The following is a 27,798-nucleotide window of genomic DNA, read 5'->3' on the forward strand; positions in this document are numbered from 1 at the left end:
ACAAGGCTTCCAGCATCCCATAAACCAAATGTGGCAGTGCATGCCTTCAATGTGCATGCACTTGGAAGGCAGAGGCAGGCAGATCTCTGTGAGTTCGAGAACAGCCTGGTCTACATAGAGAAACCCTGTTTCCAAACAAAAACAATCATGAGTTTAAGATCATCCTTGGATACATAGGGAATTCTGGGCCAGCCTGGGATACATGAGCCATTTACTTCAAATGGCTCAGTCAATAGTACCAGACAGGTGAATGGGTGAGAAACAGTTTCGGGGGCAACAGGAAAGATGAACTGTTAAAAAATTTTATTAAAATGTCCAAGAAGTACATTAACGTCCACAGTGTCAGATACCACAGATCCACCGAACATCGAAGCTCCAAGAAAAAAACCAACAGAACCTGTAGCCATTCACACACACACTTGCACTCCTGCTGCAGATGTGGCCCATGGAGGAAAAGAGCAAAGATGAGCCTCCACTCCAGAAAGGCCAAAGCCTCTCCATTCCTGGAGCGGGGCTGGAGCGGGGCGCAACACACCCCAGCAGCCACTGAGCCCCTAGCAGCCACGCCCCCGTCCCTCCAGCTCGGGATTGCCAGGGGCTGGCTAAGGGTCTCCCTTCTGTATCATGAAATGTTAAAATAGGCGGGCAGTGGTGGCGCACGCCTTTAATCCCAGCACTCGGGAGGCAGAGGCAGGCGGATCTCTGTGAGTTCAAGGCCAGCTTGGGCTACCAAGTGAGCTCCAGGACAGGCTCCAAAGCTACACAGAGAAACCCTGTCTCGAAAAACCAAAAAAAGAAAAGAAATGTTAAAATAAATACAGCTGTGGCTCCCGGCTTCCCAGCCACAGCCAGAGGCCAGACAGTGGCTGTCTGCAGCAGGGGCCACTAGGGATCAGGGTCCACTTTGCTTTTCTCAATCATTTCCAAGCCTACTCGTGTGTGTGTGTGTGTGTGTGTGTGTGTGTGTGTGTGTGTGTGTGTGTGTTGGGAGCACAAATCAAGACCAGAATTTGGGAATGGGGCTGAGTTGTTTGCAGCTCAGTGGATGTGCACAAAGCACACCCGATTCTGGGGTCCACCCCCGGCACTGTATATATATAGTGGTGCACACCTATCACTCCAGCACGTGAGAAGCTGAGGCAGGAAAACCAGGAGTTTAAGGTCGCCCTTAGCTACACAGCAAACTGAAGGCCAGCCTGGGATGCACGAGGCCCTGTCTAACAAACAACCTTACACTGATTACAGTGCCCAGAACGAAGTCCTTCCTGTCTGTAACTTTGTCTTCCTCTCCTATCGAAACCGAGCTGGGGACGGACCCCAGGACCTTGTGCAGGGCTGGCTAAGCACCCACCCCAAGCTGCCCGGCTCCCGCCTGCCACACCAGCTCCTCCCACACATTTTGAAATCTTTACTTGTTTATTTTGTGCTTGTGCAGTGTGTGGGGGTCTGTGCGATGGCTTCGCCCAGGCTGCAGTGAACGTGTGGAAGTCAGACGACCTTTCTTTCGGGGTCAGCTCTGGCCGTCCACTCCCTGCAGGCCAGCTGGCTCACAAGCTTGCTCTCCCTACCTCCCCTCTCACAATACTAATCCTGGGATTACAGATTCATGCCACCCCACCTGGCTTTTCCTTTTTGAAACATGGGTTCCAGAGATTAAACTGGCTTCTTCAGGCTTCTTTGGCTAGCATCTTTATCTGCTGGGCTGTGCTCAGGCTCCGCACTGTGGTTTTAATACAAATTCACAGATTTTTTTCCCAGACTGGAGGGACTGAAAATGGACAGAGGCCTTGGAGGCAAATCTCTGGCCCCTCTGGGAGAGGGATCCCATCCCTGGCTTAGAGAAGTCTTTTCTAAGGTGCAGATGGGAAGAGGGAGTGTAAGGTGGACTCTATCACATTTTAAAATGTGAAATTACGAGAGAAGGGTGTGTGTGTCACTTCTACAAAGAGACCACAAGGCGGGGCCCCTTCAAGCATTGCCAGTCCACTGGCAGGGTGTGGCGTCAGGAAAGGGTGGGGCAGGGGTAGAACCCGAGGCAGGGGATTTACTGAGGTCTGCTGAAAGGTTTAGTAAGGACAGGCTGTGGGCTAGAAAATGTGGCACCATCTTGGTCCAGGCAGGAGGTTATCTGTCTCCCTGAGAGATGGAGGGGGGAATGCAGTGGCATCCAGATCTCATTTCTATACACATTTGTCATCGCAAACCCACGGAACTGCCACACATGATGGTGCGCCTGTCATCCCAGCACTCAGGCGGCTGAAAAAGGATTGCTGTGGGCTGAAACCCAGCCTGGGTTATAGAAAGAGATCCTATGTCAATAAACAACAGAAGTCTGGGCATGCTAATCCCAGGAGGCAGAGGCAGGCAAATCACTGAGTTCCAGGCCAGCCTGGTCTAGATAGCAAGTCCCAGGCTAGCCTGGGCTACACAGTGAAGTCCTGTCTCAAAACAAAAACAACCTCAAAACAGAGCCACTGTATCTCAGCACTGCACTAACCTGGGGGAGTAAGCAATACAAACCCCCATCACTCTACGTAATCTCCCCTCAGAAGCCCAGGAGGCCAGTGACTCCAAGCGACGTCCTAAAATTCAGTACACGGAGAGTTCCACACTAGATTTGTGCACCAAGACCAGGGATCAAGGCTGGGGCGTAGTTAGTAGAGGGCACTTGCTGTACTCGTGAGGCCCTGGGTCCCATCTGCAGCACCAAATGAACCAGGCAGGCATGGCGGTGCACAGCTACATTAGTGAGTTCAAGGCCCGCCTAGTCTATGGGGATGGGGGAGCTGGGGGGTTGTGGGGAAGGAAGACAAAAGAGAGCCAGAGACATCAAAGACCACCCTTCCGGGGAATCCCAGGTGAAGCCAGAGCACGTCATGTTTGCACTGTGGGCTTCTGCTGAGCGCCACTCTCGAATCAGTGACCTTTAGCCATGGCTTCACCCTGGATTCAGGACGGTCCACTGTTGACTAAGCCTGAATCTCTGGGGTGACAGCCACCCCCAGCACACACAAACACACTGTCGCCCCCTCTTGGAAGGCTAGCAGCCAGACTTCGGGATCCCTTTTCCCGTGGCTGGGAGATGCTCCTAGAGGCTTGGGCTGACCACTCTGGCCACCCTGCAGGAGGACCTCAGGAGGGAAGGAAAGGGAGATCTGAGCTTTGTACAGTGGACCGCAGGGGTGTGGGTCTCAGGGGTGTTCCCACCCTCTCTCTCCTGGTTGTCTGGGTCCTGGCTCCCCAGGTGAATGCTCTGGAGGAGGTGTGGGAGCATGTGCTTGCTTAGTCTGGATTTTCAGCAGAAATCCCCTTCGTCCTTCTCCCAGTTTTCTGCTGGGTGTCTCTTGTGTTTTCTGTGCTCCTTGTGGGGTTTGTGATGTCGGTGCTGGTGGTGGCGGTGTCTACGCATCCGGTGTGACCTCCTGGCTGCAGGGATGGGAAAGAGATAAGAAGGGGTGAAGATGGATGTTGGGGTGGTTGGATGTTACTGGCCTCCTCAGGGGATGGAAAGAGAAGAAATACGCTCAAGGAAGAACTCTGAGTTCAAGGCCAGCCAGAGCTGCACAGTAAGGCCCTGTCTCAAAAAACTCAAAAAACCAAGCCAGGTTATGGTGGCGCAAGCCTTTGATCCCAGGACTCATGATATAGAGGCAGACAGATCTTTGTGAGTTCAAGGCCATCCTGGTCTACAGTTCCAGGACAGCCAAGGCTACACAGGGAAATCCTGTCTTGAAAAACAAAAAACAAACAAAGAACCAAAACAAAAAAACAACTTGTTGGGGGCTAGAAATGTGGCTTCATTTACCAAAAGAGCCCCATTCCTGAGTTGTGTGGGTCGTACTTTACAGTCCAGGCTGGCCTGGGATCTGCAGCTACTTTGCACTGACCTCAGAGTAGCTGAGAACAGGATCAATGCCCAGAAGCCCATCAGCTGGTGTGGGGACTCGTGTACACCTGTCGACCCAGCACTTCCAGGGAGGGAAGCACGTCTTGGCTACACATCCCAGCTCTGAGGCCAGCTTGTGCATGACCTTCTGTCTCCAAAACACACAATGAAAGCATTAGGTGGGCTGGTGAGGTTTCACTTATCTGAAAGGCTGCATTACCAGGAAGATTTTGTTTTGTTTGTCTTTCAAGACAGGGTTTCTCTGTGTAACAGCCTTGGCTGTCCTGGAACTCACTTTGTAGAGCAGGCTGGCTTAGGTCTGCCTCTGTCTCTGAGCACTGGGATTTAAGGTGAGTGCCACCACTGCCCAGCCACAGGAAGACTTTTTTTGAGACAGGGCCTCATGTAGCTCAGGCTGGCCTTAAACTTACTATGTAACAAAGGATGACCTTGATCTTCTGATCCTCCTGTGTTGCTGGAGGGCTTCTCTCCAGGTTCCACCAAACCCCGCAGTCCCACAATCCATGTATAAAATAATCACTCAGACGCTTATATTACTTACAAACTGTATGGCCATGGCAGGCTTCTTGCTAACTGTTCTTATATCTTAAATTAACCTGTTTCTATAAATCTATACCTTGCCACGTGGCTCATGGCTTACCGGCGTCTTTACATGTTGCTTGTCCTGGCGGTGGCTGCAGTGTCTCTTCCTCCTTCTTCCTGTTTCCCCAATTCTCCTCTCTCCTTGTCCCGCCTCTACTTCCTGTCTGGTCACTGGCCATCAGTGTTTTATTTATATAGAGCGATATCCACAGCACTCCTGCCTCTACTTCCTGAGTGCTGGGAGGATGACAGGTCTTTGGAAATGAAGCCCTGGCTCTAGCAATTGAGCTTCAAGCACTGTACCCACTGAGTCACATCCTCAGCTTAGCTTTTTTTCTCCTGTGGGTCTCACACCACAGCCCAGGCTGACCTCGGACTGTGGTCTTCCTGCCTAAGCCTTCACGTTGCTGGGATTACAGATGATGCCATCCCACTGTGTGGAGACAGGGCACGATATCCAACTGGAATTTTGTCAGGGATGGGTTATCGGGCACAGTACTTACGTTTGGTGCAGACAATCTGGGGCCGGTCCCACTGTCCATTGTTCCGGCATCGGATAGTGGCCACATGGTGCTGGGAGAAGCCCTCATCACACTGGTACCGCACGGTGGCATGGACACTGTACTTGGCCTTGCGTACGCCGACAAGGGAGGCGTTCTCCACTGCTGGAGGGGGGCCACACAGCACTGGGGACAGAGGGCTCTGGTTAGGGGAGGGGCTGAGGGTGAGGATAAGCCAGGGACACATCTTATTAGATGGGAGCCCTCCAGGTGCCAGCTCCCACCGCTGCACAGCTCTGAGCCCAGAGAACTCCACATGGCTGTGCCCAGGAGCTTCTGGGGTGTGTGTGTGTGTGTGTGAAATCTTCTGGACACACCCCACTCTCTAGGGCATAAGGCACAAGAATAAACTGAAGCACAAAAGGAAAGTGGACAGAATGCATACGATTATTTCCTTCACTTAGAAATTATCCAGGTGGTGGCGCACGCCTTTAATCCCAGCACTTAGGAAGAGACAGCAGATCTCTGTGAGTTTGAGGACAGCCTGAGCTACAGAGTGAGTTCCAGGACAGCCAGCACTACACAAAGAAACCATGTCTTGAAAAACCAAATAAAATTTTTAAAAGAAAGAAAGAGAAAAAGACAGAAAAGAAAAAGAAATCATGCCAGGCAGTGGTGGCGCACGCCTTTAATCCCAGCACTCGGGAGGCAGGGGCAGGAGGATCTCTGTGAGTTCGAGGCCAGCTTTGTCTACAAAGCGAATTCCAGGACAGCCAGGATGACACAGAGAAACACTGTCTTCAAAGGGGTGGGGGAGAGAAAGAAAAGGAAAAAGAAAAGAAATCACTAGCCGCAGGCCCTCATGGGAATAGTCAGGAAAACAGCTACAAGAGTCTGGAGGACAAGCGGGAAGGGCATTGCAGTACCTGTGCCCTTCTTGCAGACGTACGGGAGGTTGTAGTTGCAGGGGACATCATTCCAGCGCCCACTCTCATGTGCCACCATCACCACACAATCCTCACCACCCGCGAAGAAATTATCTGGCTGATTCTCCCTCCAGTTTTCATATTGCTTTGGAAAGAAAGAGCTGCAGTCACTCTGGTGCCTGTGTGCCAGCCCAGCTCCCGACACTTCCTGAGTGATTCCCGTGCCCAGACCCCCAACAAGAGAACTGGTGCCCCCCTCTCTACATCTCTAGACGGGCACCCTTCTCTAGCTGGGAGGTTGCAACACCTTGTCTATCCTTCCTGCCTCATTTATACCCGCTTCACAGCATAGTTGAAAAAACGCTGACCCCAGCTGGAAGTACAGGAGGCAACAGGAAGCGCTGGAGCCGAGGGGCACCCAGGCAGAGAACAGAGTGCCAAGCGCAGGGAAGGTCCTGCACAGGCCCAGGGGCAGGGAAGGAGTCAGGACAGAGTGGGCAGGGCCAGATCTCATAGGGGCCAAGAGGAAATGAGTTCTTTACAAACTGTGGTAGTGTATGTATACCACGAAGCTTCCCTTTAAAGGTATTTTTATTCCATTTAAATGTTTTGAGCAGGAGAGGTGGCTCAGCAGTTGAGCACTGGCTGCTCCTTCAGAGGACCTAAATTTGATTCTCAGCATCTACATGTGGCTTACAACTATTGATAACTCCTGTTCTGGCCTCTGCATGTACACGGTGTACAGACATACACACTGGCAAAACACTCCTACACATCAAATAAGGAAGTAAATAAAATTTTACAAGAATTTGTTTATTTGAGCCAGGCATGGTAGCACACACTTTTAATCCCAGCAGTCGAAAAGCAGAGGTAGTCGAATTTCTGTGAGTTCAAGGCCAGCCTGGTCTACAGATCGAGTTCCAGAACAGCCAGGGCTACACAGAGAAACCCTGTCTCAAAAACTATTACTTCAGAGAGGGACACACATAGCTTGTACCTTTGGAGGTTAGAGGACACCTTTGAAAACCCCTTTTCTTTGATCCCCAGGGATCAACTTCAGGTTATCAGGCTTGGCCACAGGCGTATACCTGCTGTGCTGTCTCGCCGACCCCATGTAAATCGTTTGAAAGCCGTGGTTCATGACGTTACCCCATCTTAGTGTTGTGTAACCATCACCACTGCATCTATTTCCAGAAATTCTCATCACGACAAACCAAAATTCTACACCAATCCAGGCAAAAATAATTCCTCATTCTGCCTGCCTGGCGCCTGGCACATGCCGCCTGCCCGCCCCCACCCCACGGCTCCTCTGCAGGCTTCGTTTCAGGCAGTTGGGCATTGATGCCTTTAACCTGTTGCTTAGCTTGCTGATGCTTTTTGAGACAGAGTCTCAAATGTGCAAAATGACTGCTTTGTAGCCCTGGCTAAAGCTCCAGCTTGCAATGATCTTCCTGCCTCAGCCTCTCAAGTACTGGAATGTCAGACACGCACCGCAATAACCACATTATTTCAATGATACCTATTTCTTCATATTTTACAGTGTTGGGATGGAACCAGATGTAAGCCAGGCTAAGCCACGCCCCCAGCCTCTCACTGGGGATCCTAGGCGGGGCTCCACCCAGAGCCACGCCCCTAGCCCCTCACTGAGGATTCTAGGCGGGGCTCCACCCTGACCACGCCCCCAGCCCCTCACTGGGGATTCTAGGCGGGGCTCCACCCAGAGCCACGCCCCCAGCCCCTCACTAGGGATTCTAGGCAGGGGCTCCACCCCTAACCACGCCCCCAGCCCCTCACTGGGGATTCTAGGCAGGGGCTCCACCCCTGAGCCACGCCCCCAGCCCCTCACTGGGGATTCTAGGCAGGGGCTCCACCCTGACCACGCCCCCAGCCCCTCACTGGGGATTCTAGGCGGGGCTCCACCCTGAGCCACGCCCCCAGCTCCTCACTGGGGATTCTAGGCAGGGCTCCACCCTGACCACGCCCCCAACCCCTCACTGGGGATTCTAGGCGGGGCTCCACCCCTGACCACGCCCCCAGCCCCTCACTGGGGATCCTAGGCGGGGCTCCACCCTGAGCCACGCCCCCAGCCCCTCACTGGGGATTCTAGGCGGGGCTCTTCTGCCAAGCCACACCCCAGAGCTTCTGAGGACCTATGATGCCCACCAGTGGTTGCTTCACAGGAGGGTGAGCTGGGGCCATTAGGCCGGGCCACTGGGGCTCAGCAGCCTGAAGACAGGGACCTGCCACTCACCAGTCCTGTGTTGTCTGTCCACTGGAAGTCCCTCTCCACGGTTCTGTCATTCAGGCCGATCCACGAGTTCTCATGTCCAAAGCCTGTTGGGAGGGAGGACTATGAGGGTACGCTCCTCCCCATTCCTGGAGGAAGGAGATGATGTCCGGGGGCCTTCTCTTTCCCGGACTAGAGGAGGCTGGAGGAGGGTGAAGTCTGAGGCTGGTGAGAATCACACAGGGAGGAGCCGGCAGGACATCGAGGGAGGGTGGGAAATAAGCATGGGGCCGCGAGTCAGGACGGGGAGGACGGGAGGGGGTCAGGAGGAACGGAGATGACCGCACTTAGGGGGTGAATGGGACGCGGGTGGAGGACAGAGCCCCACCCTGAGGAACAGGCAGTTTCTGTGGCAGGGAAGGCCTCAGCTTCCCGGAGCTCAGAGGTGGACCGCGGTGTGGAGCAGGACAGAGTAGGAAGTGGGTGCTGTAGCGCGGAGGTGAGGAAGGCCTGGAGCCCCTCCGGTCATGTGAGGGGAGGCGAACTGGGCAGCCCGGAAGGACAAATGTGGCACAGGTCCCGTCAGCTCTTTCTGGAAAGGCGAGGGTGGGGTCAGAGGCCACCCGGGCAGTGCTGGCTGGGGCAGGAGGGACAGCGTGAGCAGCCCGAACCAGAAGCCAGCACCATGGGTGGTCAGCCAGGTGCAGTGAGCCCCACAGTGCACAGGGACAGGGTCAGTGCCACGTGAAGAAACACCAACTGAAGCAATGAGTGCCACTTCCAGTTCATGCCACTCTGCAGAGACCCAGAGGCCTCCAATCCATTTGTCAATTACCATAGTGTTAATAATAGGGGTTGGGGATTTAGCTCAGTGGCAGAGCGCTTGCCTAGCAAGCGCAAGGCCCTGGGTTTGGTCCTCAGCTCCGGAAAAAGGAAGAAAAAAAAAAAAAATAAAGCCGGGCGGCAGTGGCGCATGCCTTTAATCCAGCACTGGGAGGCAGAGGCAGGTGGATCTCTGTGAGTTTGAGGCCAGCCTGGGCTACAGAGCGAGCTCCAGGACAGCCAGCCCTACACAGAGAAACCTTGCCTCAAAAACATATATATAACAATAATAATGATTTGAAATAATACAATAAAGCATGGAAGTAATCCAAGCACCAGGCGACACATCACCTACTTAGACGTGCGTGATGGTCAAATTCCTCAGCCCCTCGTGAGTGTCACTTCCTAATGACACACTTGTCTCACTGCATATTTCAGGACCTGACACAAGCAGGGGATAACAGGCGTGCAGAGACTGGGGAGCATCAGTGAACTAACGCGGGACTCAACAGATGTGTGACGGTCAGGGAGGTGCCAGTGGGCTTCTAAAGTCTCCAGGGCTCCCCCAGCTCACCACACTGTCCCTACCGTTAATGAACTTGTGCTCCTCTGGCGAGTGGACACTTGTCAGGTGGCCAGCCCGGCGCCTGCAGTCTCTCTCTGCATCCTCCCAGGCACGCCGATGGGCAAAGTACCGGTAGCAGTGACCCTGGAATTTGTGCCAGCCACGATCACAACCTTCTGTGTCTGGGAGGTGGGACAGGAATGTGAGGTAGGCTAGTTACCTCCCAGGCGGCAACACACGTGATGCCCAGACGTACATGCAGTCACAACACCCAAACACACACACAAAAATAGATTAATTAAAAAAATTTAAATTACAGAGATCCGCCTGGGCTACCAAGTGAGCTCCAGGAAAGGCGCAAAGCTACGCAGAGAAACCCTGTCTCGAAAAACCAAAAAAAAAAAAAAAAAAAAATTTAAATTAAAAAAAAAAGTAGCTTGGTGGCAGTGGCACACACCTTTAATCCCAGCACTCGGGAGGCAGAGCCCGAAGGATCTCTGTGAGTTCGAGGCCGGCCTGGTCTACAGAGCAAGTTCCAAGACAGGCACCAAAACTACACAGAGAAACCCTGTCTCAAAAAAGAAAGAAGAGAGAGAGAGAGAGAGAGAGAGAGAGAGAGAGAGAGAGAGAGAGAGAGAGAAAGAAAGAAAGAAAGAAAGAAAGAAAGAAAGAAAGAAAGAAAGAAAGAGAAAGAAAAGATAGATAAATAAAATAAAAAATAGATAGGGCTCGCCAGACACTTCAGTAGATGAGGGTGCTTACCACCACACCCAGCGAGCAGACTAGACACGATCAAAGGAGGAAGTTGAGTCCTGAAAGTTTTCCCGACCTCCACACGCATGCCATGGCATACACATGCCCCATACCATGCACATACACAGAACACATAAGTTTTAAACTATATTAAATAAATAATAAAACTAATCTACACCCTGTGGGACTCAGCCAGACTCAGAGGAGACTTGGGCGTGTCGGGGCAGGGACTCACCCTTCTCACACAGGCTGCCCCCGTAGCTGGGGAGGCAGAGGCAGAGGAAGCCGTTCACCTCATCGATACAGGTGCCTCCGTTCTCACAGGGGCTGCTCAAGCAGTCATCGATGTCTGGGAGACATGGATAGTTAGGGGTCAGAGGTCAGCCTCCACTCAGACCGCAGGGACAGATGGGTCAAGGTCCTCCTGACCGTCCCCTGGGCACCCATAGGGATGGTGGGACAGCTCTGCAGCCACGAGGGGAGGCTGAGAGGCACGAATGGCAGCGGCGCCACAGGACAGACGAGTGGGACCTCGTCAGGGACGGACGAGGCCTCGGGGACCTGCAGCCTGAAAGTGCTTCCTTTGCACAACTGAAAGGGCCCCTGAGCGCCACTGGCAGTGTTTGCAGAGAGAACCAGGCAATTCAGTTAACCTCTGTATCACCTAACTCCACAAGGACACGCACACACGTGCACACACATGCACGCATGCACACGCATGTGTGGGAGGCTAGAGGCCAAACTGAGATGCTGTTACTCCGTTGTCACTCTTGGATTTTTGAAATACAACATTTAAAAAAAGATATTTATTTTGTTTTTTGTGTGTGGGTTTTTTGTTTTGTTTTGTTTGTTTGTTTTTTGGAAAGGGTCTATCTTTCTATACAGCCCTGGCTGTCCTGAACTCTCTCTGTAGACCAGGCTGGCTTTGAACTCACTGAGATCCACCTGCCTCTGCCTCCCGAGTGCTGGGATTAAAAGTGTGCACCACCATGCCTGGTCCTCATTTGTGTTTTTAGTTACGACTCTATAATTCCTAGTGTGGCTGTGAAGTCAAGCAGAGGATGCACAGTGATCAAGAAATCACACCATTGGGCCTGAAGAGATGGCTCAGAGGTTAAGAGCACTGGCTGCTCTTCCAGAGGACCCAAGTTCAATTCCCAGCACCCACTTGGTGGCTCACAACCATCTGTAACTCCAGTTGCCTTCTGGCCTCTGCAGGCAATGCACACATATGGTGCAACAGACATACACGCAAGCGAAACACCCATAAATATAAAATAAAAATAAATCTTTAAAAAAAGAAATGTCACCATTTATACTTAGTGTTGTAATCTCAATTTAGCGGTATGAGTGGTGCCCACACTGTTGTCCACCTAGATGAGGGGAGCCTCCCAGAGCCTTTGCTTGCTGGGGGTCGCCTGACCCTTCTGTTGTCCCCTCCTAACCTCTAACGCTCATGGTGGGAAACGACTCTCCAGGGCTACAGCCCCCAGGCCACAGCCCCTCAGCTGACTAGTTTGGGCTCAGCTAATTTCGGTTGATTCACCTGACCCACAGCACAGGGGGCAGGACAGCGCTCGGCTGGGACACTCACCAATTTCACAGTTCTCCCCAGCATAGCCCTGATCACAACTACAGCCGTACATGGTGCCGTTGGTGCGACAGGTGCCCCCGTGCAGGCAAGGGTTGTTCTCGCAGGCATCTGTGGGGTCTGTGGGATGGACAGGCACTGTGAGGACGGACCGGCCACCACGTCGTCGTCTTTCATGGAATCCAGAAACTAGTCCTTGTCTGTGAAGTCCCCTCTGTTGCCTCCCCAATGAACAATGGCTCGCATGCTTTGTGCTACAGACCTTACCACTTTCAAGAATTGCACCACAGCATCTGTGGGATGCCCTGCTCACAGTGAAGTTCTCTCTCAGGTCACACTAGACTCACCAGCCCAGTGAGTTGACCCAGGGACCAGAAGACAAAGTTGCAGCATTTAATTCTCTTTGTCACTCTGTGGGTCTCGGGGCTTGGACTCACGTCCTCAGGCTTGGCGGCAAGCACCTTTGGCCACTGAACCTCACCAGCCCCACCAGGTTCCTTTCGTACTCACTGATTTTTGTCTCTCTCTCTGAGAGCAGTGACATTCCATATGGCAACCACACTCACTCACGCTTAAATTAATTAAAATGAGATGATGCATGCACTTCTATGAGCCACGTGTCAGCTTGACCACTCAGAGAATGTTGTTGTAGAATATCAGCTAGCAAGGCCCAGGACACAGCAGGTGTGCAATCACTGCTGGCCAGCTGTCCTGCAGTGCTGAGACATCTGTCCCTGGGGCAGTGACACCGGGAAACAGGGGGGTCTGATCTGTGTGATGTGCCTGCTGAAGTCCCAGCCCTGTGTAAGCATGTCTGGGACAGAGGGTGACATGAAACTCTTGACAGCCACCAGGTTGCCCCATCACAACACCTACCCATGGCTGGCACTGACTCAGCTGAGCTGGTGTATTTTTGGCTTTATTAGCATCTGTGCTGTGGGTGTCTTGCCACCCTCCCACCACAGCCACCTTCCGCCACCCGGTGACTGCAGACCCTCTATTTAACTTTCCTCCAGATGTTGCCACAGCCTCTGACCGCCCAGGCTGCCACTGTGTGTGTTGCACAGCCTGTACTCGGCATCCTGCAGGCTCCTCTTCTCCTCTCCTCTTTCGTTCTATTTCCCTTCCCTCCTCCCTGTCTCCCTTCTTCCCCCACTCCATCTTTATACAGTCTCATGTAGCAATCCGGGTTGTCCTGGAACTCACTTCTTAGCCGAGGCTGACTTCTGACCTGTGACCCCTGCCTTTACCTCCTCAGTGCCAAGCCCAACTCACGACTCACAAGCTCTGGTTTTTGTTTTTCTGTCCGAGTTCCAGCTCCAGCTGCAGCTGCATGAACACACTAAGTTCTCAGATATCCCTGTGCCTCAGTCTCCCCTCACACAAGAGCTTGTCCCATGAGATGTTACAAAGTTGAACCATTCTGCCATTCTGTCTGGGAACGGGAACACATGCCCATGATCCTCACACTCAGGAAACTGAGGCAGAAGGGTTGGTGAGATCTCTAGGCCAGCCTGGGCTACAGAGTGAGATCCTGTCTAAAAAAAGGGGGTGCGGTGTGGGGGGGTAATTCTGTGGACATGGCTCAGACCTGAGTTCAATCCTCTGCATCCACTTCAAAAAACCTGGGTGGGGCTGGGCATGGTGGCACATGATTTTAATTCAGGCACTTGGGAGGCAGAGGCAAATCTCTGTGAATTTGAGGCTGGCCTTATTGATCTACACAGCAAGTTCCAGGCCAGCAGGGCTACAGAGTGAGATCCTGTCTCAAAGTGGGAGGGGCCTGAAAAGATGGTTCAGCAGTTAAGAGCACACTGTTCTTGGTAGTTTGATTCTCAGCATGCACACGGCAGTTCACAACCATTGGTAGCTCTGGTTCTAAGGGATCCCCATGGGCACTAGGCACATTTGCAGTGCACATACATGTGGTCACCCCCCCCCAAAAGATAAGTGTGTGCCTGCAGTCCTAGCTCTGGGGAGATGTGGACAGAGGGATCCCAGGGCTTACTGACTAGCCAATATAGCTCGATTGGCAAGTTCATAGGCCAGTGAGAGACCTTGTCTTCAAACACAAGATGGAGACCTGGCATGGTTGGAGAACTGGCATGGTTGCTCAGCAGGTGAAGATGCTTAATGCTAAGATGATGACCTGAGTTTGATTCCTGGAACTCACGTGGTAGAAGGAGGGAACCCAGTCCCAAAATTGTCCCCTGACTTTCATAAGAGTGCCATGGCATGCATATACTCATGTGCATGCACACACATTAAACAAAAATAATAAAAAAATAAACAAGAGGGACAGTGCCTGAGGACAGGCACCTCTGGACCGTACATGCATGTGTTTATATGTGTACCTACACACATGTGCACTTGCATGCACATAACAAAAAATAAATGAATTTTAAAAAACAGGCTGGGTGTGGTGGTCTGAGTAAGAACGCCCCCCTTAGGCTCACAGATTTGAAGGCTTAGTCAGCAGGGAGTGGCACTGCTTGAGAAGGATTAGGGGGTGTGGCCTTATTGGAGATAGTGTGTCATCACTGGGGATGGGCTTTGAGGCTGTAAAATGCCCATGCCAGGCCCAGTTCTCTTCTCTGCTTGTATGCCAGGATGTAACTCTTACCTACTGCTCCAGCCCTATGCCTGCCACCATGATGATAATGGACTAAGCCTCTGAAACTGTAAGCCAGCCCCAATTAAATGCTTTCTTTTATATGAGTTGCCGTGGTCATGGTGTCTCTCCACAGCAATAGGACAGTGACTCAGACACTGGGCATGATGGCATACAACTGACATTCCAGCATTCAGAGCTAGGGCAGGAGGGCTGTCAGCAGTTCAAGGCTACCCCGGGTTACACAGTGGCCACGCAGGCAGTGTCGTTGGTCACTGAGCCTGCTCCCGCCTCCCCTTCTCCTCAGGGCTCCAGCCCCTGCCATCTCCAAGACTAAGTCAATCCAGCTCTGGTTCCTGCCCATCCTAGATACTTCTTGAACCATGTCCTGTCCTTCCTACTCTGCCTGGGATGCAACCAGATCCAGTAGTCTTCTACAGACATCAAAATTGTTGAAGGTAGGACCTTGGCATCACATTGTCCTGTTCCTCAAAGTGATCTATCTGCATATTTGGAAATTGAACTCCCCCCAAATTCAATTCCCCAAGTGCTTCATGGAACCCATGCTTTGGTCAATGTCCATATTCCTTGAGTGTTAGAAGGGTCCAGTGTGAGCCAGACAAGGTGATGGATGCTTTTATCCCAGGACTCGAGAGGCAGAGGCAGGTGGAACTCTGTGCACTCAAGGCCAGCCAGGTCTACATAGCCAGTTCATTACCAGCAAGGGCTATATAGAGAGACCCTGTCCAAACAACAGCACAAAACAACACAGAAATGCCCAATGTAACTTGCCTCCTGACCTCTGACCTTTAGCATCATCCTTTGTTAGAAAATTCCAGCCCTCCCAGGGCATTTCCCCTGCTCAGGGAAGCCCCAGCTTCCAGTCCCCAGGTCCTGGCCACACTAGGACAGATGGAGAATCCAGGACTTACCCTCCTGCCCGCTGGCCACCTCTTCCCAGAAGTTCTCCAATCCTGGACTCCCGGCCACAACATTCAGGTCTGATTCATCCAACCCCAGGGACACAGGCATCAGGGTGCTGGGGGTGTCCCACAGCCCAGTGGGCTCCCCCGAGGAAACTGAGGTCATTTCATCCATGCTGGAGGCCAGGGATGACCATGGATGAGAAGGTAGACTGCTGTGAGGCCCTGGTGACCCCTGGGCCACCATCTGGTCCTGTGGCTCTGGGTGGTCTTGGGAGCTTGTGGAGGTCAGTGTAGGCACACCCTGAGCTCCAGCCATGGTCCCTTGGTCCATGCTTGGACTCACAGCCACATGGGTGCTAGAAATGGAACTTTTAGGTTCCAACCCCCAAGTGGCATCAGCACCTCTGGGGACCAGCTCCATGGTGGCCTTCCTAGGACCCTCAGGGGTGCCTCCCTCCAAAGTCACTGTAGGTTTCACACTCACGGTGACTCCATGGCCTCCCAATGGTGAGGACTGGGAACCAGTGTTCAGTCCCTGGCTGGGCAGTGGTAGCCAGGTGGACAGCACCTTGCTCATAGTGGCCTGTCCACTGGATGTGGGACTCGCTGATATGTCCAAGACCCCAGACTCAGTCCCTAGGATGCCAGCATCAGAGGGTACAGGACTGACAGTCACATTACTGGAGTCCAAGGATACCCATGGGCCAGAGCTGGGGTGCTTGGTAGCCTGGATGGAGTTGACACCCCCAATTTCTTTAGAATCTGTAGCAGGGTGTTTGTGGCTGGCTTCCACCGGGGCATCCATAGTGGTCTGAGATGGGGTTTCAAGGCCTTCTGCCCCAAGGCTGATGGGCGCGGCAGCGATGAGAGCCCCATCCTGTTCTTCTGGGTGCCAGGAGGGGAGTGGAGAAGCTGGGGACGGAGGAATGGGAGTCACACTGGGGACGAATGTGGAGTGTGGCAGGAGCCACAGTTTGGGGGCGCGAAGCATCGCTACAATGGGGAAGTCTGGAGAGGTGTCATCAGGGGACGCCTCATCGTAGACAACACTTGGGGCCTCCGAGGGGCTGGAAGGAGGAACAGGAGGCTCTGAGGGAGACCAGGGCAGGTGGCGGAGGGTTGATTTAACAATGGGGGCTTCTGCTGTCCCTGGCTTCAGGCCATGGTCACGGTCAGGGCTTGTGACAGCAGGTGAGGTCAAAGACGGAGCCCACATCCAGGGCTCTGAAGGGCTCCTGCTGCTGCCATGGGAACCTGTGACATCAAAGGAGTTCTCGTTAGCAGGGCCTGGCGACACACACTGGTGGTCCCAGCACTTGGGAGTGGAGGCAGGAGGATAAACATTTAAGGGCAGCTGCACTACACAGAGGCACAGCCTCCAGAGATGTGGCGAACAAGCCCGCTCCGTGCGTTAGGAGATAGGAGAATCTGGGCTTCAGAGTCATCCTTGGATACATGGAAGTTAGAGGCCAGCCTGGGCTACATGAGAAGTTGTCTTAACACACCCTCCCCAGCAAACAAACAGTAAAAGCTAAGTGTGTCAGCACACACCTGTCATCTTAGTGCTCAGGAGACCAAGGCAGGAGGATTGCTTTGAGTTCCAGGCCAGCCTTGGGTACAGAGTGAGACTCTGCCTCAAAACACAAAACTCAGGGTTGGATGAGGGATCCAGAGGATAATGTGTTTGCTATGAAGACAGGAAAACTTGAGTTCGGATCCACAGCACTCCCATAAAGCTGGCCACAGCAGCCCTGGTCTTTAACTCCAGTTCAGGGGGAGCGGGGAGGGGAGGGAGCCCAGGTCTAGTGAGAGAACTGCCTCAAAAACTAAGGTGGAGGAGCAGCCCGGCGGTGGTGGCACACGCCTTTAGTCCCAGCACTAGGGAGGCAGAGGCTGGTGGATCTCTGTGAGTTCGAGGCCAGCCTGGTCTACAGAGTGAGTTCCAGAGAAACCCTGTCTCGAAAAAACAAAAAACAAACAAACAAACAAAAAAACCTAAGGTGGAGGGTCATAAAGGGAGACACTTGAAGTTGACCTCTGGACTCCACTAGCTTGTGTGCATGCACCCACCTTCACACACACTCACTCACACCACACACACACACAGACACACACACTCACATACCACACACACACTCACATACCACAGACACTGCACACACCACACACACTCACATACCACAGACACTGCACACACCACACACACTCACATACCACAACACACACACACACACACACACACACTCACATACCACATACACTGCACACACCACACACACACTCATATAAACACACTCACACACGCACACACAACAAAATGGGTATTTGGAGGCAGGACTATGGCAAGGTTGGGGGCGCTGGAACAATGTGAGTCTTACTAACCCTTCCTTTCTCCCCAGGTCACTCACCTGTCCCTGGCACGTCCACTTCGTTGGTCAGAATGGCCCAGGGACTGTGACTGTGGCTCTGGTCACTCTCCGAGGCCTCTGTGGTTGCAGAAGGCCCCAGGAAGTCAGCAGTAACTTCCAGAGTCGGAGGCTGGGCACTGGCCTCTGCTGTCCCAAGGAGCTGGCCCTCAGTGCCCTGTTGCTGGAAGTGCCGACCATTTAACCCTTTGAAGCGGCCCCTCCTCGCCATGGGGGTGGAGGCTACCTGTGTGCCCGAGGGTGTCGTCTCTGCCATATCCACTCCCAGGCTGCTGGGGCTGGGGACACCTGTGAGCACCCATGAAGCCAGAGTGGGACCACGTGGGGTAGGGCCAGGGGTCCTCTGAGGCTCCTGTGTCCATGTCGAGTCCAGGGGTTCGTCTTCTCCACTGGACAGGAGAGGTTCCTGGAACTCAGGTGCTGCCTCCTCCCTCAGGCTGGGCTCCAGTTCTTGGGCTGGGGGTCCCTCTGCTGACACAATCTCCCCGTCATCTCCAGAAGAGGGGGTCTCCGGGTCTCTGTGCTGTGGTGTAAGGTGATGAGCTATAGAAAAAGCAGCAGTGGTTGAGGTGGCCCAGGCGCAGCCAGGAGAGTGAAGTGGTGGGAAGCCCCACCCAGGGCGGGATTGCTAGGGTTAAGGCATCTCAGGGAAACAGAGCCCAAGGGGAGAATTCTCCAGTGCCCCGTCCACTAGTGTGGTGTCTTCTTGTCTATCTGCAGCCCAGGCTAACCTGGAAAATCAATATATAGCCCAGGCTTACCTCAAACTCCCAGAGACCCTCCTGCCTCAGCCTTCCAAATGCTAGGTGACACAACAGTGGCCCAGCAGTGGCCACATCAAAGGAAAGACCCATCTGAGGAGGAGGGACTCTCCCCCAGAGGGGATGCTTGTCACAGAGTTTCCATGGAGACATGGGCATGGGAATGATTTTATTATTTTGTTTCTGGCTTTTTGAGACAGGATCTCATGTAGCCCAGACTTGCCCTGAACTGATTAGGTAGCCCAAGATGATGTTAACATTTCTGATTCTTTTGCCTCTCTGTCCCAGGCCCTCAGGTGCACACCTGGCTTTATCTGGTGATGGGGACGGCTGAACCACAGCCACAGCCAAGAACAATATAAAGGAGTGCTTGTGGACCCGGCACTGGAGGCAGAAGCAGGTGCGTCCCTGAGTTCAAGACCAGCATGGTCTACATAAAGAGGCCCAGGCCAGTCAGAGCTGCACACTGAGACCCTGTCTCAAGAGAAACAAGTAAATGAAAGCTGGTAGGGAGGTGGCCTTCACTAGCCTGTATCTAGAAGCATGTCCACAGAAGACTCAGCCATGGAGCATGCCCACCATCAATGGTCCTGGTAGGGTTATGGGATGTGGCCTCCAATGATTCTGACATATGGCCTTCACCTACTGCTGATGGGCTCAAGGGAACATAACTAATGGCATGTGGTTTGTTCCACCCAATGCAGATGATGGGACACGCTCATGGCGGCATGGCCATAACCAAGCTTTCCTGGTGCGTCTGTGGTCCCAAGGGAACACATCCACAACTGAGTAGCTGCAGGGGTTGGCCCAGGTGTACGTGGTCGGGCAGGGACACCACCTGGGGGCGTGGCTCAGTCAGACACTCCTAACTGGGGGACCAGTCTGGATGACGCACACCCACGCAGGGTGGCCCAAGACAATGGCTGTGGTGGATGTGGCCCTCAGCACCCCCCATGGGGGCATATCATAAACGCACCTCGGAAGCAGTAGGCGTCGAAGCGTGCTCCAGGCGCAGGAAAGCCGGTGCGGTTAGCAAACCGGTATACTGTGCGCACACCCGGGGCGGGACCCCCACAACGCCGTCGCGGCGTCTGGATCGGGTAGCGCACGCTGCCATCTGCCAGCCAGCCAGGGTCGCACTGGTCCAGGCCCTCGTGCCAGGCCAGGTGCAACTGGCCCACCGAGGCTAGCGCCGCGCCCTGCCGCTGACATTGTGCCCGCGCGCCTGCCAGAGTCAGTCGGCGGGCGGGGCCCACGTAGAAGACCTCGCCTGGGAGAGGGACAGGGTGGAGGTCAGAAAGGGGTGGGAAAAGGGGTGAAGCTCGGAACTGAGGACGGGAAGCTCAGGGCCCGGGTCCTGGCTCCAGCTTTGGAGAGCTGTGAGGGGACTTAGAGGGACTTGGGGGCTGGAGAACACCTGGCACTCAGGGAGAGGTGGCCTGGGTTCCAAGTGCAGCTTTGGAGGGCACTGAGACTTCGGAGAGATTCGTGTGGGTTTAGGGAAGTATGAGGACTGGGAAAGCACCTGACACTCAAGGACAGGTGGCCACGGGGTCCCAGCCGCGCTCCCCTTACCCCCTAGCTCGCGGGCAAAGCAATAGACATCGTAGAGTTCCTGCGGGTCGCGTCTCCCATAGCTCCGAACCCCAGGTAGACTGCTGCGGTCACCGTAGCAACCAGGACGCGACTGGGTGATGGGATACCTGACGGTGGGAGGGGAGTGGCTGTCAGACCCGTGCTCCCGGAGCCCCTTCCTCCAGGAGCGACCCCGTCCCAAGCCTCCCGCGCACCCCCTCACCGAACCGTGCGGTCTGAGAGCCAGCCCGCGTCGCAGTTGTCAAAGCCGTCTTCGAAGGCAGCCTGCAGGTGCCGCGGGGCGGCGATGGTGGCTGAGCTCAGGCGGCAGGCCTCCTGGGCTTCAGCGAAGGTCAGTGCGTAGCGATCCCGGGCCGCCCGGTAGTGGAACACGACGCCTGTGGGGTCGGAGCCGGGAGGCCGGGGAGAGGCTTATGGTGGAATCTTAAGAGAACAGACCTCCCTCGAACAGACTTTTTTCTCCCAACTTTTTATTTATTTGTTTGTTTGTTTTTAGTAAAACCAAAACTTACTCTAAGCCACAGTCATCCTAGGGTCCCCCCTGCCATATAGCCTCCCTGGATCTGTGGGTTGCAGTCTGATTGTTCTTTGTTGAGCAGACTTTTTTAAAAGATGGTCTTGCTGGACCGTCGTGGCACAGGCCTTTAATCCCAGCATTCAGGAGTCAGAGGCAGGCGGATCTCTGAGTTCAAGGCCAGCCTGGTCTACAGAGTGGGTTCCAGGACAGCCAGGGCTACATAGTGAGACTGTGTCTCAAAACGAACAATGAAACACACACACACACACACACACACACACACACGCACACGCACACGCACACGCACACGCACACGCACACACAAAAGACATTGTCTCATGTAGCCCAGGCTGACTTGAGACTCACAAAGCTTCACCCACCTCTGCTTGTGAATTCACCCCCACACCCAGATCGGTTTTTCTTAATCAATGCACGTGTTAACTGACGTTTTAAAGATAGGCTCACTTAACCTTTTAAAAGAGATTCGTATTTGGGGGCTAGAGAGATGGTTCCACAGTTGAGTATTTTTGCTCTTCCAGAGGACTCAGGTTCGATTCCCAGCACCCACATGGTGGCTCACAACCATCCATAACTCCAGTTCCATGGGATCCATGGCCTCTTCTGCTCTCTGTGGCACCAGGGCCACACCTGGTGCACAACATACATGCAAAGCATCCAAGCACATAAAATAAAAAAGTAAAGTTTTTTTTTTTTTGAAACAGGGTTTCTCTGTGCAGCCCTGGCTGTCCTGGAACTCACTCTGTAGACCAGGCTGGCTTCGAACTCACAGAGATCCGCCTGCCTCTGCCTTTTGAGTGCTGGGATTAAAGGTCACAGGACAACTTGTAAGGTGAACCGGAGTCTGGGCCTCAGGCTTGCTCCTCCCCTCCCGACTAAGCCCCTCCCCTTCCCTGTCAGCTCCTCCCTCTCCAGTCTGACTTCCCCTTCCACGCTCAGCCCCTGTTCCATCCTAGCCCCCTCCCTTCTTCCTCAGGCCCTCCCCTCTGTGCTAGCCCCCTTCTCCTTGGCTCCTTCCCTGCTGTCTCCTCACCCCTGCACACTAGCTCCTCCCCTTCTGTCCTGGGCACCTCATCTCCATCCTCAGACCCTCTCTTTCCAGCTTCCTCTTCCTTCCTTTGCCCCTCCTCCCGGCCTCAACCCTTCCCCTTCATCCTAGGCTCCACCCCTTTCATCTCTGACCTGCCCATTACCTGCTGCCAACTCACCTGTCACCTCCAGGGTCACCAGGTCCTGCTCATCCTCGATACCCCTCACCACTTGGCAGCGATACAGCCCAGAGTCACTGGCCCGAAGTGGCCCCAAGAGAAGCGTAGCATTGGTTCTGTGCCGGGGATAAGCAGGCAGTGACACCCGCCCCTGCCAGCCCTTGGCCACACGCACCACGTTGTCCTTGGCCACCAAGATGGGCAAATCCTGTCGCTGGCCTGATGCAGTGCGAACCTTGGTCCACTTGATTCGAGGGACGTCTCGAAGGGTGCCTAGCAGTGGCTGCCAGGAAAAGAGGCACGGCAGGGCCACCAGCTCGGCAAGGGCGGCGCGGATGGGCCCCGAGCCTGACATCAGCATGTGAAGCCCCTTCTCCGCGGTGACGGTGTCCTGTGTGTCTGGAATGGAGAGGGGACCTGAATCAGAGGCGGGGGCAGCAGGACACTAACATTTCTTGTTCTGGAGGATTGTTTTCTTTTTTTTTTTTAAGATTTATTTGTTTGTTTGTTTGTTTATTTATTTATTATGTATACAGAGTGGGCGCCAGATCTCATTACAGATGGCTGTGAGCCACCATGTGGGTGCTGGGAATTGAACTCAGGACCTCTGGAAGAGCAGTCGGTGCTCTTAACCTGTGAGCCATCTCGCCAGCCTGTTTTCTCTTTTTCTTTCACTAACCTTGTTTTGCTTTTTGAGACAGTGCCTCACTATGTAGACCTGGAACTCACCACACAGACCAGGCTGGCTCAAACTCAGAGGTTCTCCTGCCTCTGCTTCCCTAGCGTGGGATTAAAGGCGTGCACTACACTCAGCTACACTAACACTTTACAGAGAGATGGAGGCCGGAGAGGCCAGGCTGTCCACACAGTGTCACAGTGCAAAAAGGGACTGCTGGCCAGGCCACTCATGGGTCTGTCTCTCTCGGTAGCATTCCAAGGCTGCTTAGATGGACGAATGCGGCAGTCATTGACTCTGGCTTGCTGTGTGGCCCTGGGAAAATCCCTTCCCTTCTCTAAGCCTCAGACGTTAAGCCAGAGGCAGACACTGGAAGCTGTGTTTGTTTCTTTCCTTTTTTTCTTCTGGTTTCAGACAGGGTCACCTGTAGCACAGGTTGTCCTCAAACTTGCTGTATAGCCCAGGATGACCTTGCACTTCTCATCCTCCTGTTCTATTGGCCAAATGCTTGGGATTACAGAGGCGTGCCACTATGTCGGGTGAGTGAAGTCAAGTCATTGAATACCCATAACCATCCGCAGTGGTAAAGGCTTGTCTTCTTTTAGGGACATTAGGAAACTGAAGATCAGAGAAACAAATATGCTTGCCTATGGCCACAGAGAAACTCAGTAAGGGATTCATAAGGTCTGGAACTGACCACCATTGGGGAGATCCTAGGGGAGGCCCACAGGCCTTCCTGCCCCTGTCCCGCCTGTGGCAGGCATCAGTGCCGACCCATGCTGCTGTCTCTCCCCCACCTTTCTTTTTCAGATCATTTCAGCAAAAGACAGTGAGAGGCGGGAACCTCCGGCCTCTGCCGGTTATAGCTAAAAATAACCTCTCAGGTGCCTTGTTTCCCTTTGACTACTCAAAGACTGGTTTCAGCTATTCTTGTTTTATTTTGCAGACCCAGCTAGAGGACCAGCAGGAGATGGTTCTGGAATGAAAAGGCCTCATCCCATCCTGCTGACCCCTGGTTGACAGCAGATTCCCACCCCCAGCCCCACAGGCCCCACTCACCCTGGTCCCCAGCCACCAGGAGCAGCAGCCTCAGCACCAGCAGGCCTGAGGCCCAGGCAGATGTGGCCCCCATACTGGAGCTAGGGGCAAAGGAGAGGGAGGAAGGGTGAGTCATGGCAGAGACCCTCCCCGAGCCCCGAACATGGAGGAAACAGAACTCAGAAAGGCCAGCATGTCGGTGAAGGTCACAGAGCACGGAAAGCAGGGGCCACGCGGGATTTGAACCCAGAGCATCTCACTTCAGAATCCAAGCAGTGGGGCAGAGTGCAGCTCAGTGGTGGGGCACCTGCTGAGCTCACGGGCCTGGGTTCCGCCCAGCACCCTCCAGGCTTACACAGCCTTGGGTTCTCTTCCCAGTCCTTGCCACACTCCTGTGGGGACCCCACTTCTGGCCCCTGACCCTGAGGCTGGGGCTTCAGTGCTGCATATCACTCCATGCTGGGTTTGGTGGCTCACACAGTCTCACATCTCAGCCCTGGAGGCTGGAGACAGAATCTGCACAGGTTTAGACCAGCGTGATCCGCACAGCAAGTTCTATGTCTGCCTCTTCCTTGCTGTGTGACTTTAGCAAGGAGCTTAGCTTCTTTCTGCCTCCCTTTCCCTATGGGTCAGATGAGGATAACAGCTGCCTGAAGGGATGGTGAGTCAACTTATACACAATGCTTCCAGCAACTCTCTTGAAGGAGAACATCTCAGCTGTGGCTAATATTATCATTAAACTTCACACTGCCAAGTCTGAAATCCTGTGAGTTTCCACCACTGGATTGGGAGCTCCTAAAGGAAGCAGTGGGTCCTTATCCTTTTGGGGGCCCCCTCTGCCCTGGGGCCATCCTCTCCAGAGGGGCTGTGTCCCATCCGGCATATGGTAGGCAATTATTAAATGCCTGTGAGTGATTTCTACCTCGGGTGCCTAAAATAAATCCATTCCCCAGAGATTCTTCAACAAAACTTTGGCCTTCTCTCAGCTCAGGCCCCTCACAGGGGACTGGAGAGGGTAAGTCACAGGGCCACTCGCAAACCCGCTCTTCAGCCTATCACAGAAGAGCAGGCCCTTGTGGGTGAGGTCTCCAGAGGCCTTGAAGAGCTCAACTTCCTCTGCTCTCCGATTTTCCAGGCACTAGCCGATATGCCTGCCGTGGACCTGTCCTTGGTGCTGAACCCTGAGCCTGGCCTGCCTGAGCACCCAGAGAAGGCTAGTTGTTTGTTTTGGAATGCACAGCAGAGGACAGGCTACCAACCTGCAAATGTCTACAACCTCCAACTTCAACCTAGACGATCCCCATTCTTCCCCTGGAACCCTGAGCCAATGTGAAGTACACTAATGGTGAGATTACCCCCTCAGGATTTTAGGAGAGATCAAGGCCAGAAAATGTGTGTTCTCTCATTCTCTCTCTCTTTCTCCCCAGCCTTCTCCACACAATTGAGTTCACATGGGTGTGGTGGCCAAAGACTGCCATCCCAGCACTTGGAAGGTGGAGGCAGGAGGATGAAGGATTTGAGGCTACCCTGAACTTCATTTTGAATTTAAAGTCAACCTGACTACATGAGACCCAGTCTCAAAAAAAAAAAAAAAAAAAAAAGAATCCATCTGGGTGTGGTGGCGCACGCCTTTGATCTCAACACTCAGGAGACAAAGGCAGTGGATCTCTGAGTTCGAGGCCAGCCCAGTCTACAGAGTGAGTTTCAGGATAGCAAGGCTACACAGAGAAACCCTGTCTCAAAAACAACCCCAAAAGAATCCATGTCACATTCTACCTACTGAACCTCCATGCAACTCTGCATCAGGGGTCTTATTCCCCCATACCTCAGTTTCCCCACCTGTAAAATAAGCTCCATCCAGTCCAGACCCTCTGAAGTTATCGGGAAGGAGCAGGCTAAGACTTGTAAAATTATATCAAATTTAAGAACAGCTCTTTGTATACAAAACCTTGGGAACACCCTAAAATACCCCCAGGTAGCCCAACACAGTGACAGACACAATGTCAGCCTCATGCTCCTCCTTAATACCTTCTGTCTCCCTACCGCTCACACTCTCACACACCCACAATCTTCTCTTAAAATACTTCCTCCCCTGGGCCGCCAGAGGTAAGTGGCAGCATTTGGGCTGAGGTCTGGGCCCACCCCCTCATGAATGATGCATTAGCCTCATGTATATGCAAGCAGGGGCCTGCAGGGGAAAGGGGAGACACTTTCAAGTGTATGTGTGCGTGTGCGCGCGCGCGCGCGCGCGTGTGTGTGTGTGTGTGTGTGTGTGTGTGTGTCCGTCCCATTCCCACCCACCCTGTCTCTTATCTCTCCACCGAGTTGGAGCTCGGCACTAACCATCTAGTGTCACTGGGTGTGCGACTGCATCTGTGGTGCTGTGTCTGGGCAAGGGTATACCTGTCTGCACCCTATGGTGTGGGGACATCAGTTACACGAGCTTCAGGAGGATTTCTGGTCCTGGGCAAAGGCCACACACATTCACACACACACACACACACACACACACACACACACACACACACTTGCAGACACTGTGCATTCCTGGCCTGAGACTCACACTGGATTTGTGTGCACAAGCATGAACATGGAATACTGTGTAGGAAAAGAGAAGCCAAGCTGGAGATCCCCACCCCTCCCACTGTGATTCCTCAGCCTTGCACCCCCATGCTCTGGATCACCTGTTCCTATTCACAAAACACACCCCAGACATACACCCCAGGAGAGACACGCACGGCGACTTCCAGGGACAATGACAAAGAGAACTCATGCAGGCGCTCACTGGGTAGGCTGTGCGGCCGCTACACAAAGACACCCACAGTCTGGAGCCCTCTGCTGAAGCCCCCAATGATCAACCACCAGGTCTGGCTCCTCCCACAGGCTGCCACACCAGCCCTGAGTACAGACCGGGATGCATGTGGCCTTGGTGTCCGATGCATGGCCACTGGTAATGTGGTCCCCATCACAGTTTTGAAACAAAAGACACTAACTGCAGTTGTATCAGCCACAGGAGACCCCAGGGCCCCTGATTATGCCTCTCCTCATGGCATGATGACACACAAAGACCCCCACAAAAGGGGTGGGAACCTTCCCTATTCCCCTGTGGGGATGTTCAGGGGCCACTGAGACTGCCAGGATCTGGGGTAGCACAGTGCATGCATTCATCCCATCCCAACATGCCCAGCTTGGGACATCGCCCACCTTGGCCTGCCTCAGCCTGGCTTCATCCCAGACACTTAGAATGAACAAAGCCACACTGTGGTATATGGATGGGGGTCACTCGAATACCTCATTGCCAGGTCTCCTCCCTCCTAGCACCTAGACCCAAACAGTTTAAAAAATGCACCATAGAGACAGACTGGGGGTGAAACACCGGTGTGGAGGGCTGATGTGAAGATGTGCAACATCTGGGGGTTCCCTGTCCATCCAGGTCCTGGACATCCTTATTGGGGTAGATCAGAACCCACACCCTGCATTAGCATGCTCGCTGGGAAAAGGGACTGTACCCCAACTCCACATCTGTTAGAAAAACAGGGAGCCCCCTTAGGATGGGGTAGCCTGAGCCCAGGATGCAGCTAGATGACAGAGACCTAGGCTCATCTGCAGACACTCTTGAACGGGCCCCCTCCCCACCGCAGCCCTCCATTCACTTGTAAATTGGAGATCCCCACTTCAAATTCCAGCGGTGTCTCAGCTAAAACACCGGGGTACCCAGTCCCAAGATTCCCTGGGTTATGTCCAGGATGCCCTTGTCTTTCTTCCAAACTCGGGGTGCCCTCCCCTAGCCCTAGCTCCCGGCGCCTCCTGCTTGATCCAGAGAACTATCCGCGGCCAGCTCCCCACCGGGAAGGGGGATATCTTTTCATTCAAGACTCCCTTCCGTTCCCAACACCCCTAAGACCGCCCCTCATGTGCTTGGCCCCCCAAACTCTGATCCCCTCCCCCACCTCCCCCTGCCCAGCCCCATCCGGGAGGGGGGCTTTGCCTTCTCCTGGCCAGTCCTCCCCAAGTCCGAAACCTTGTTGCCCCCCTCTCTGCGGGCCCCCCACACCTGGCTCCTCAGCGCGGACACATCCCCACGGCCCCGGGCACAAAGGACGCGCGGCCGGCGCCCGGTGCTTCTCCAGCCCCTGCGCCGGGTGCTC

At 53.8% G+C, this 27,798-nt stretch overlaps 1 protein-coding gene across 1 annotated transcript; it reads right to left on the reverse strand.

Annotated features, from left to right (window-relative positions):
* Positions 1-284: 284 nt before the first annotated feature.
* Ncan (neurocan) lies at positions 285-27,798 on the reverse strand. Its single transcript, XM_006995473.4, has 15 exons — positions 27,705-27,798; positions 23,672-23,751; positions 21,937-22,335; positions 20,396-20,570; positions 20,173-20,300; positions 19,574-19,867; positions 17,819-18,379; positions 15,417-16,664; positions 11,877-11,993; positions 10,518-10,631; positions 9,553-9,711; positions 8,167-8,249; positions 5,916-6,060; positions 4,993-5,175; positions 285-3,426 (listed from the first exon to the last, which is right to left on the reverse strand). Exons 2-15 carry the CDS (start codon positions 23,742-23,744, stop codon positions 3,296-3,298), a joined length of 3,810 nt encoding a protein of 1,269 aa, XP_006995535.1. The 5' UTR covers positions 23,745-23,751; positions 27,705-27,798; the 3' UTR covers positions 285-3,295.

Source organism: Peromyscus maniculatus, chromosome 17 (genome assembly GCF_049852395.1).
Source record: "Peromyscus maniculatus bairdii isolate BWxNUB_F1_BW_parent chromosome 17, HU_Pman_BW_mat_3.1, whole genome shotgun sequence".
NCBI classification, from domain to species: Eukaryota; Metazoa; Chordata; class Mammalia; order Rodentia; family Cricetidae; genus Peromyscus; species Peromyscus maniculatus.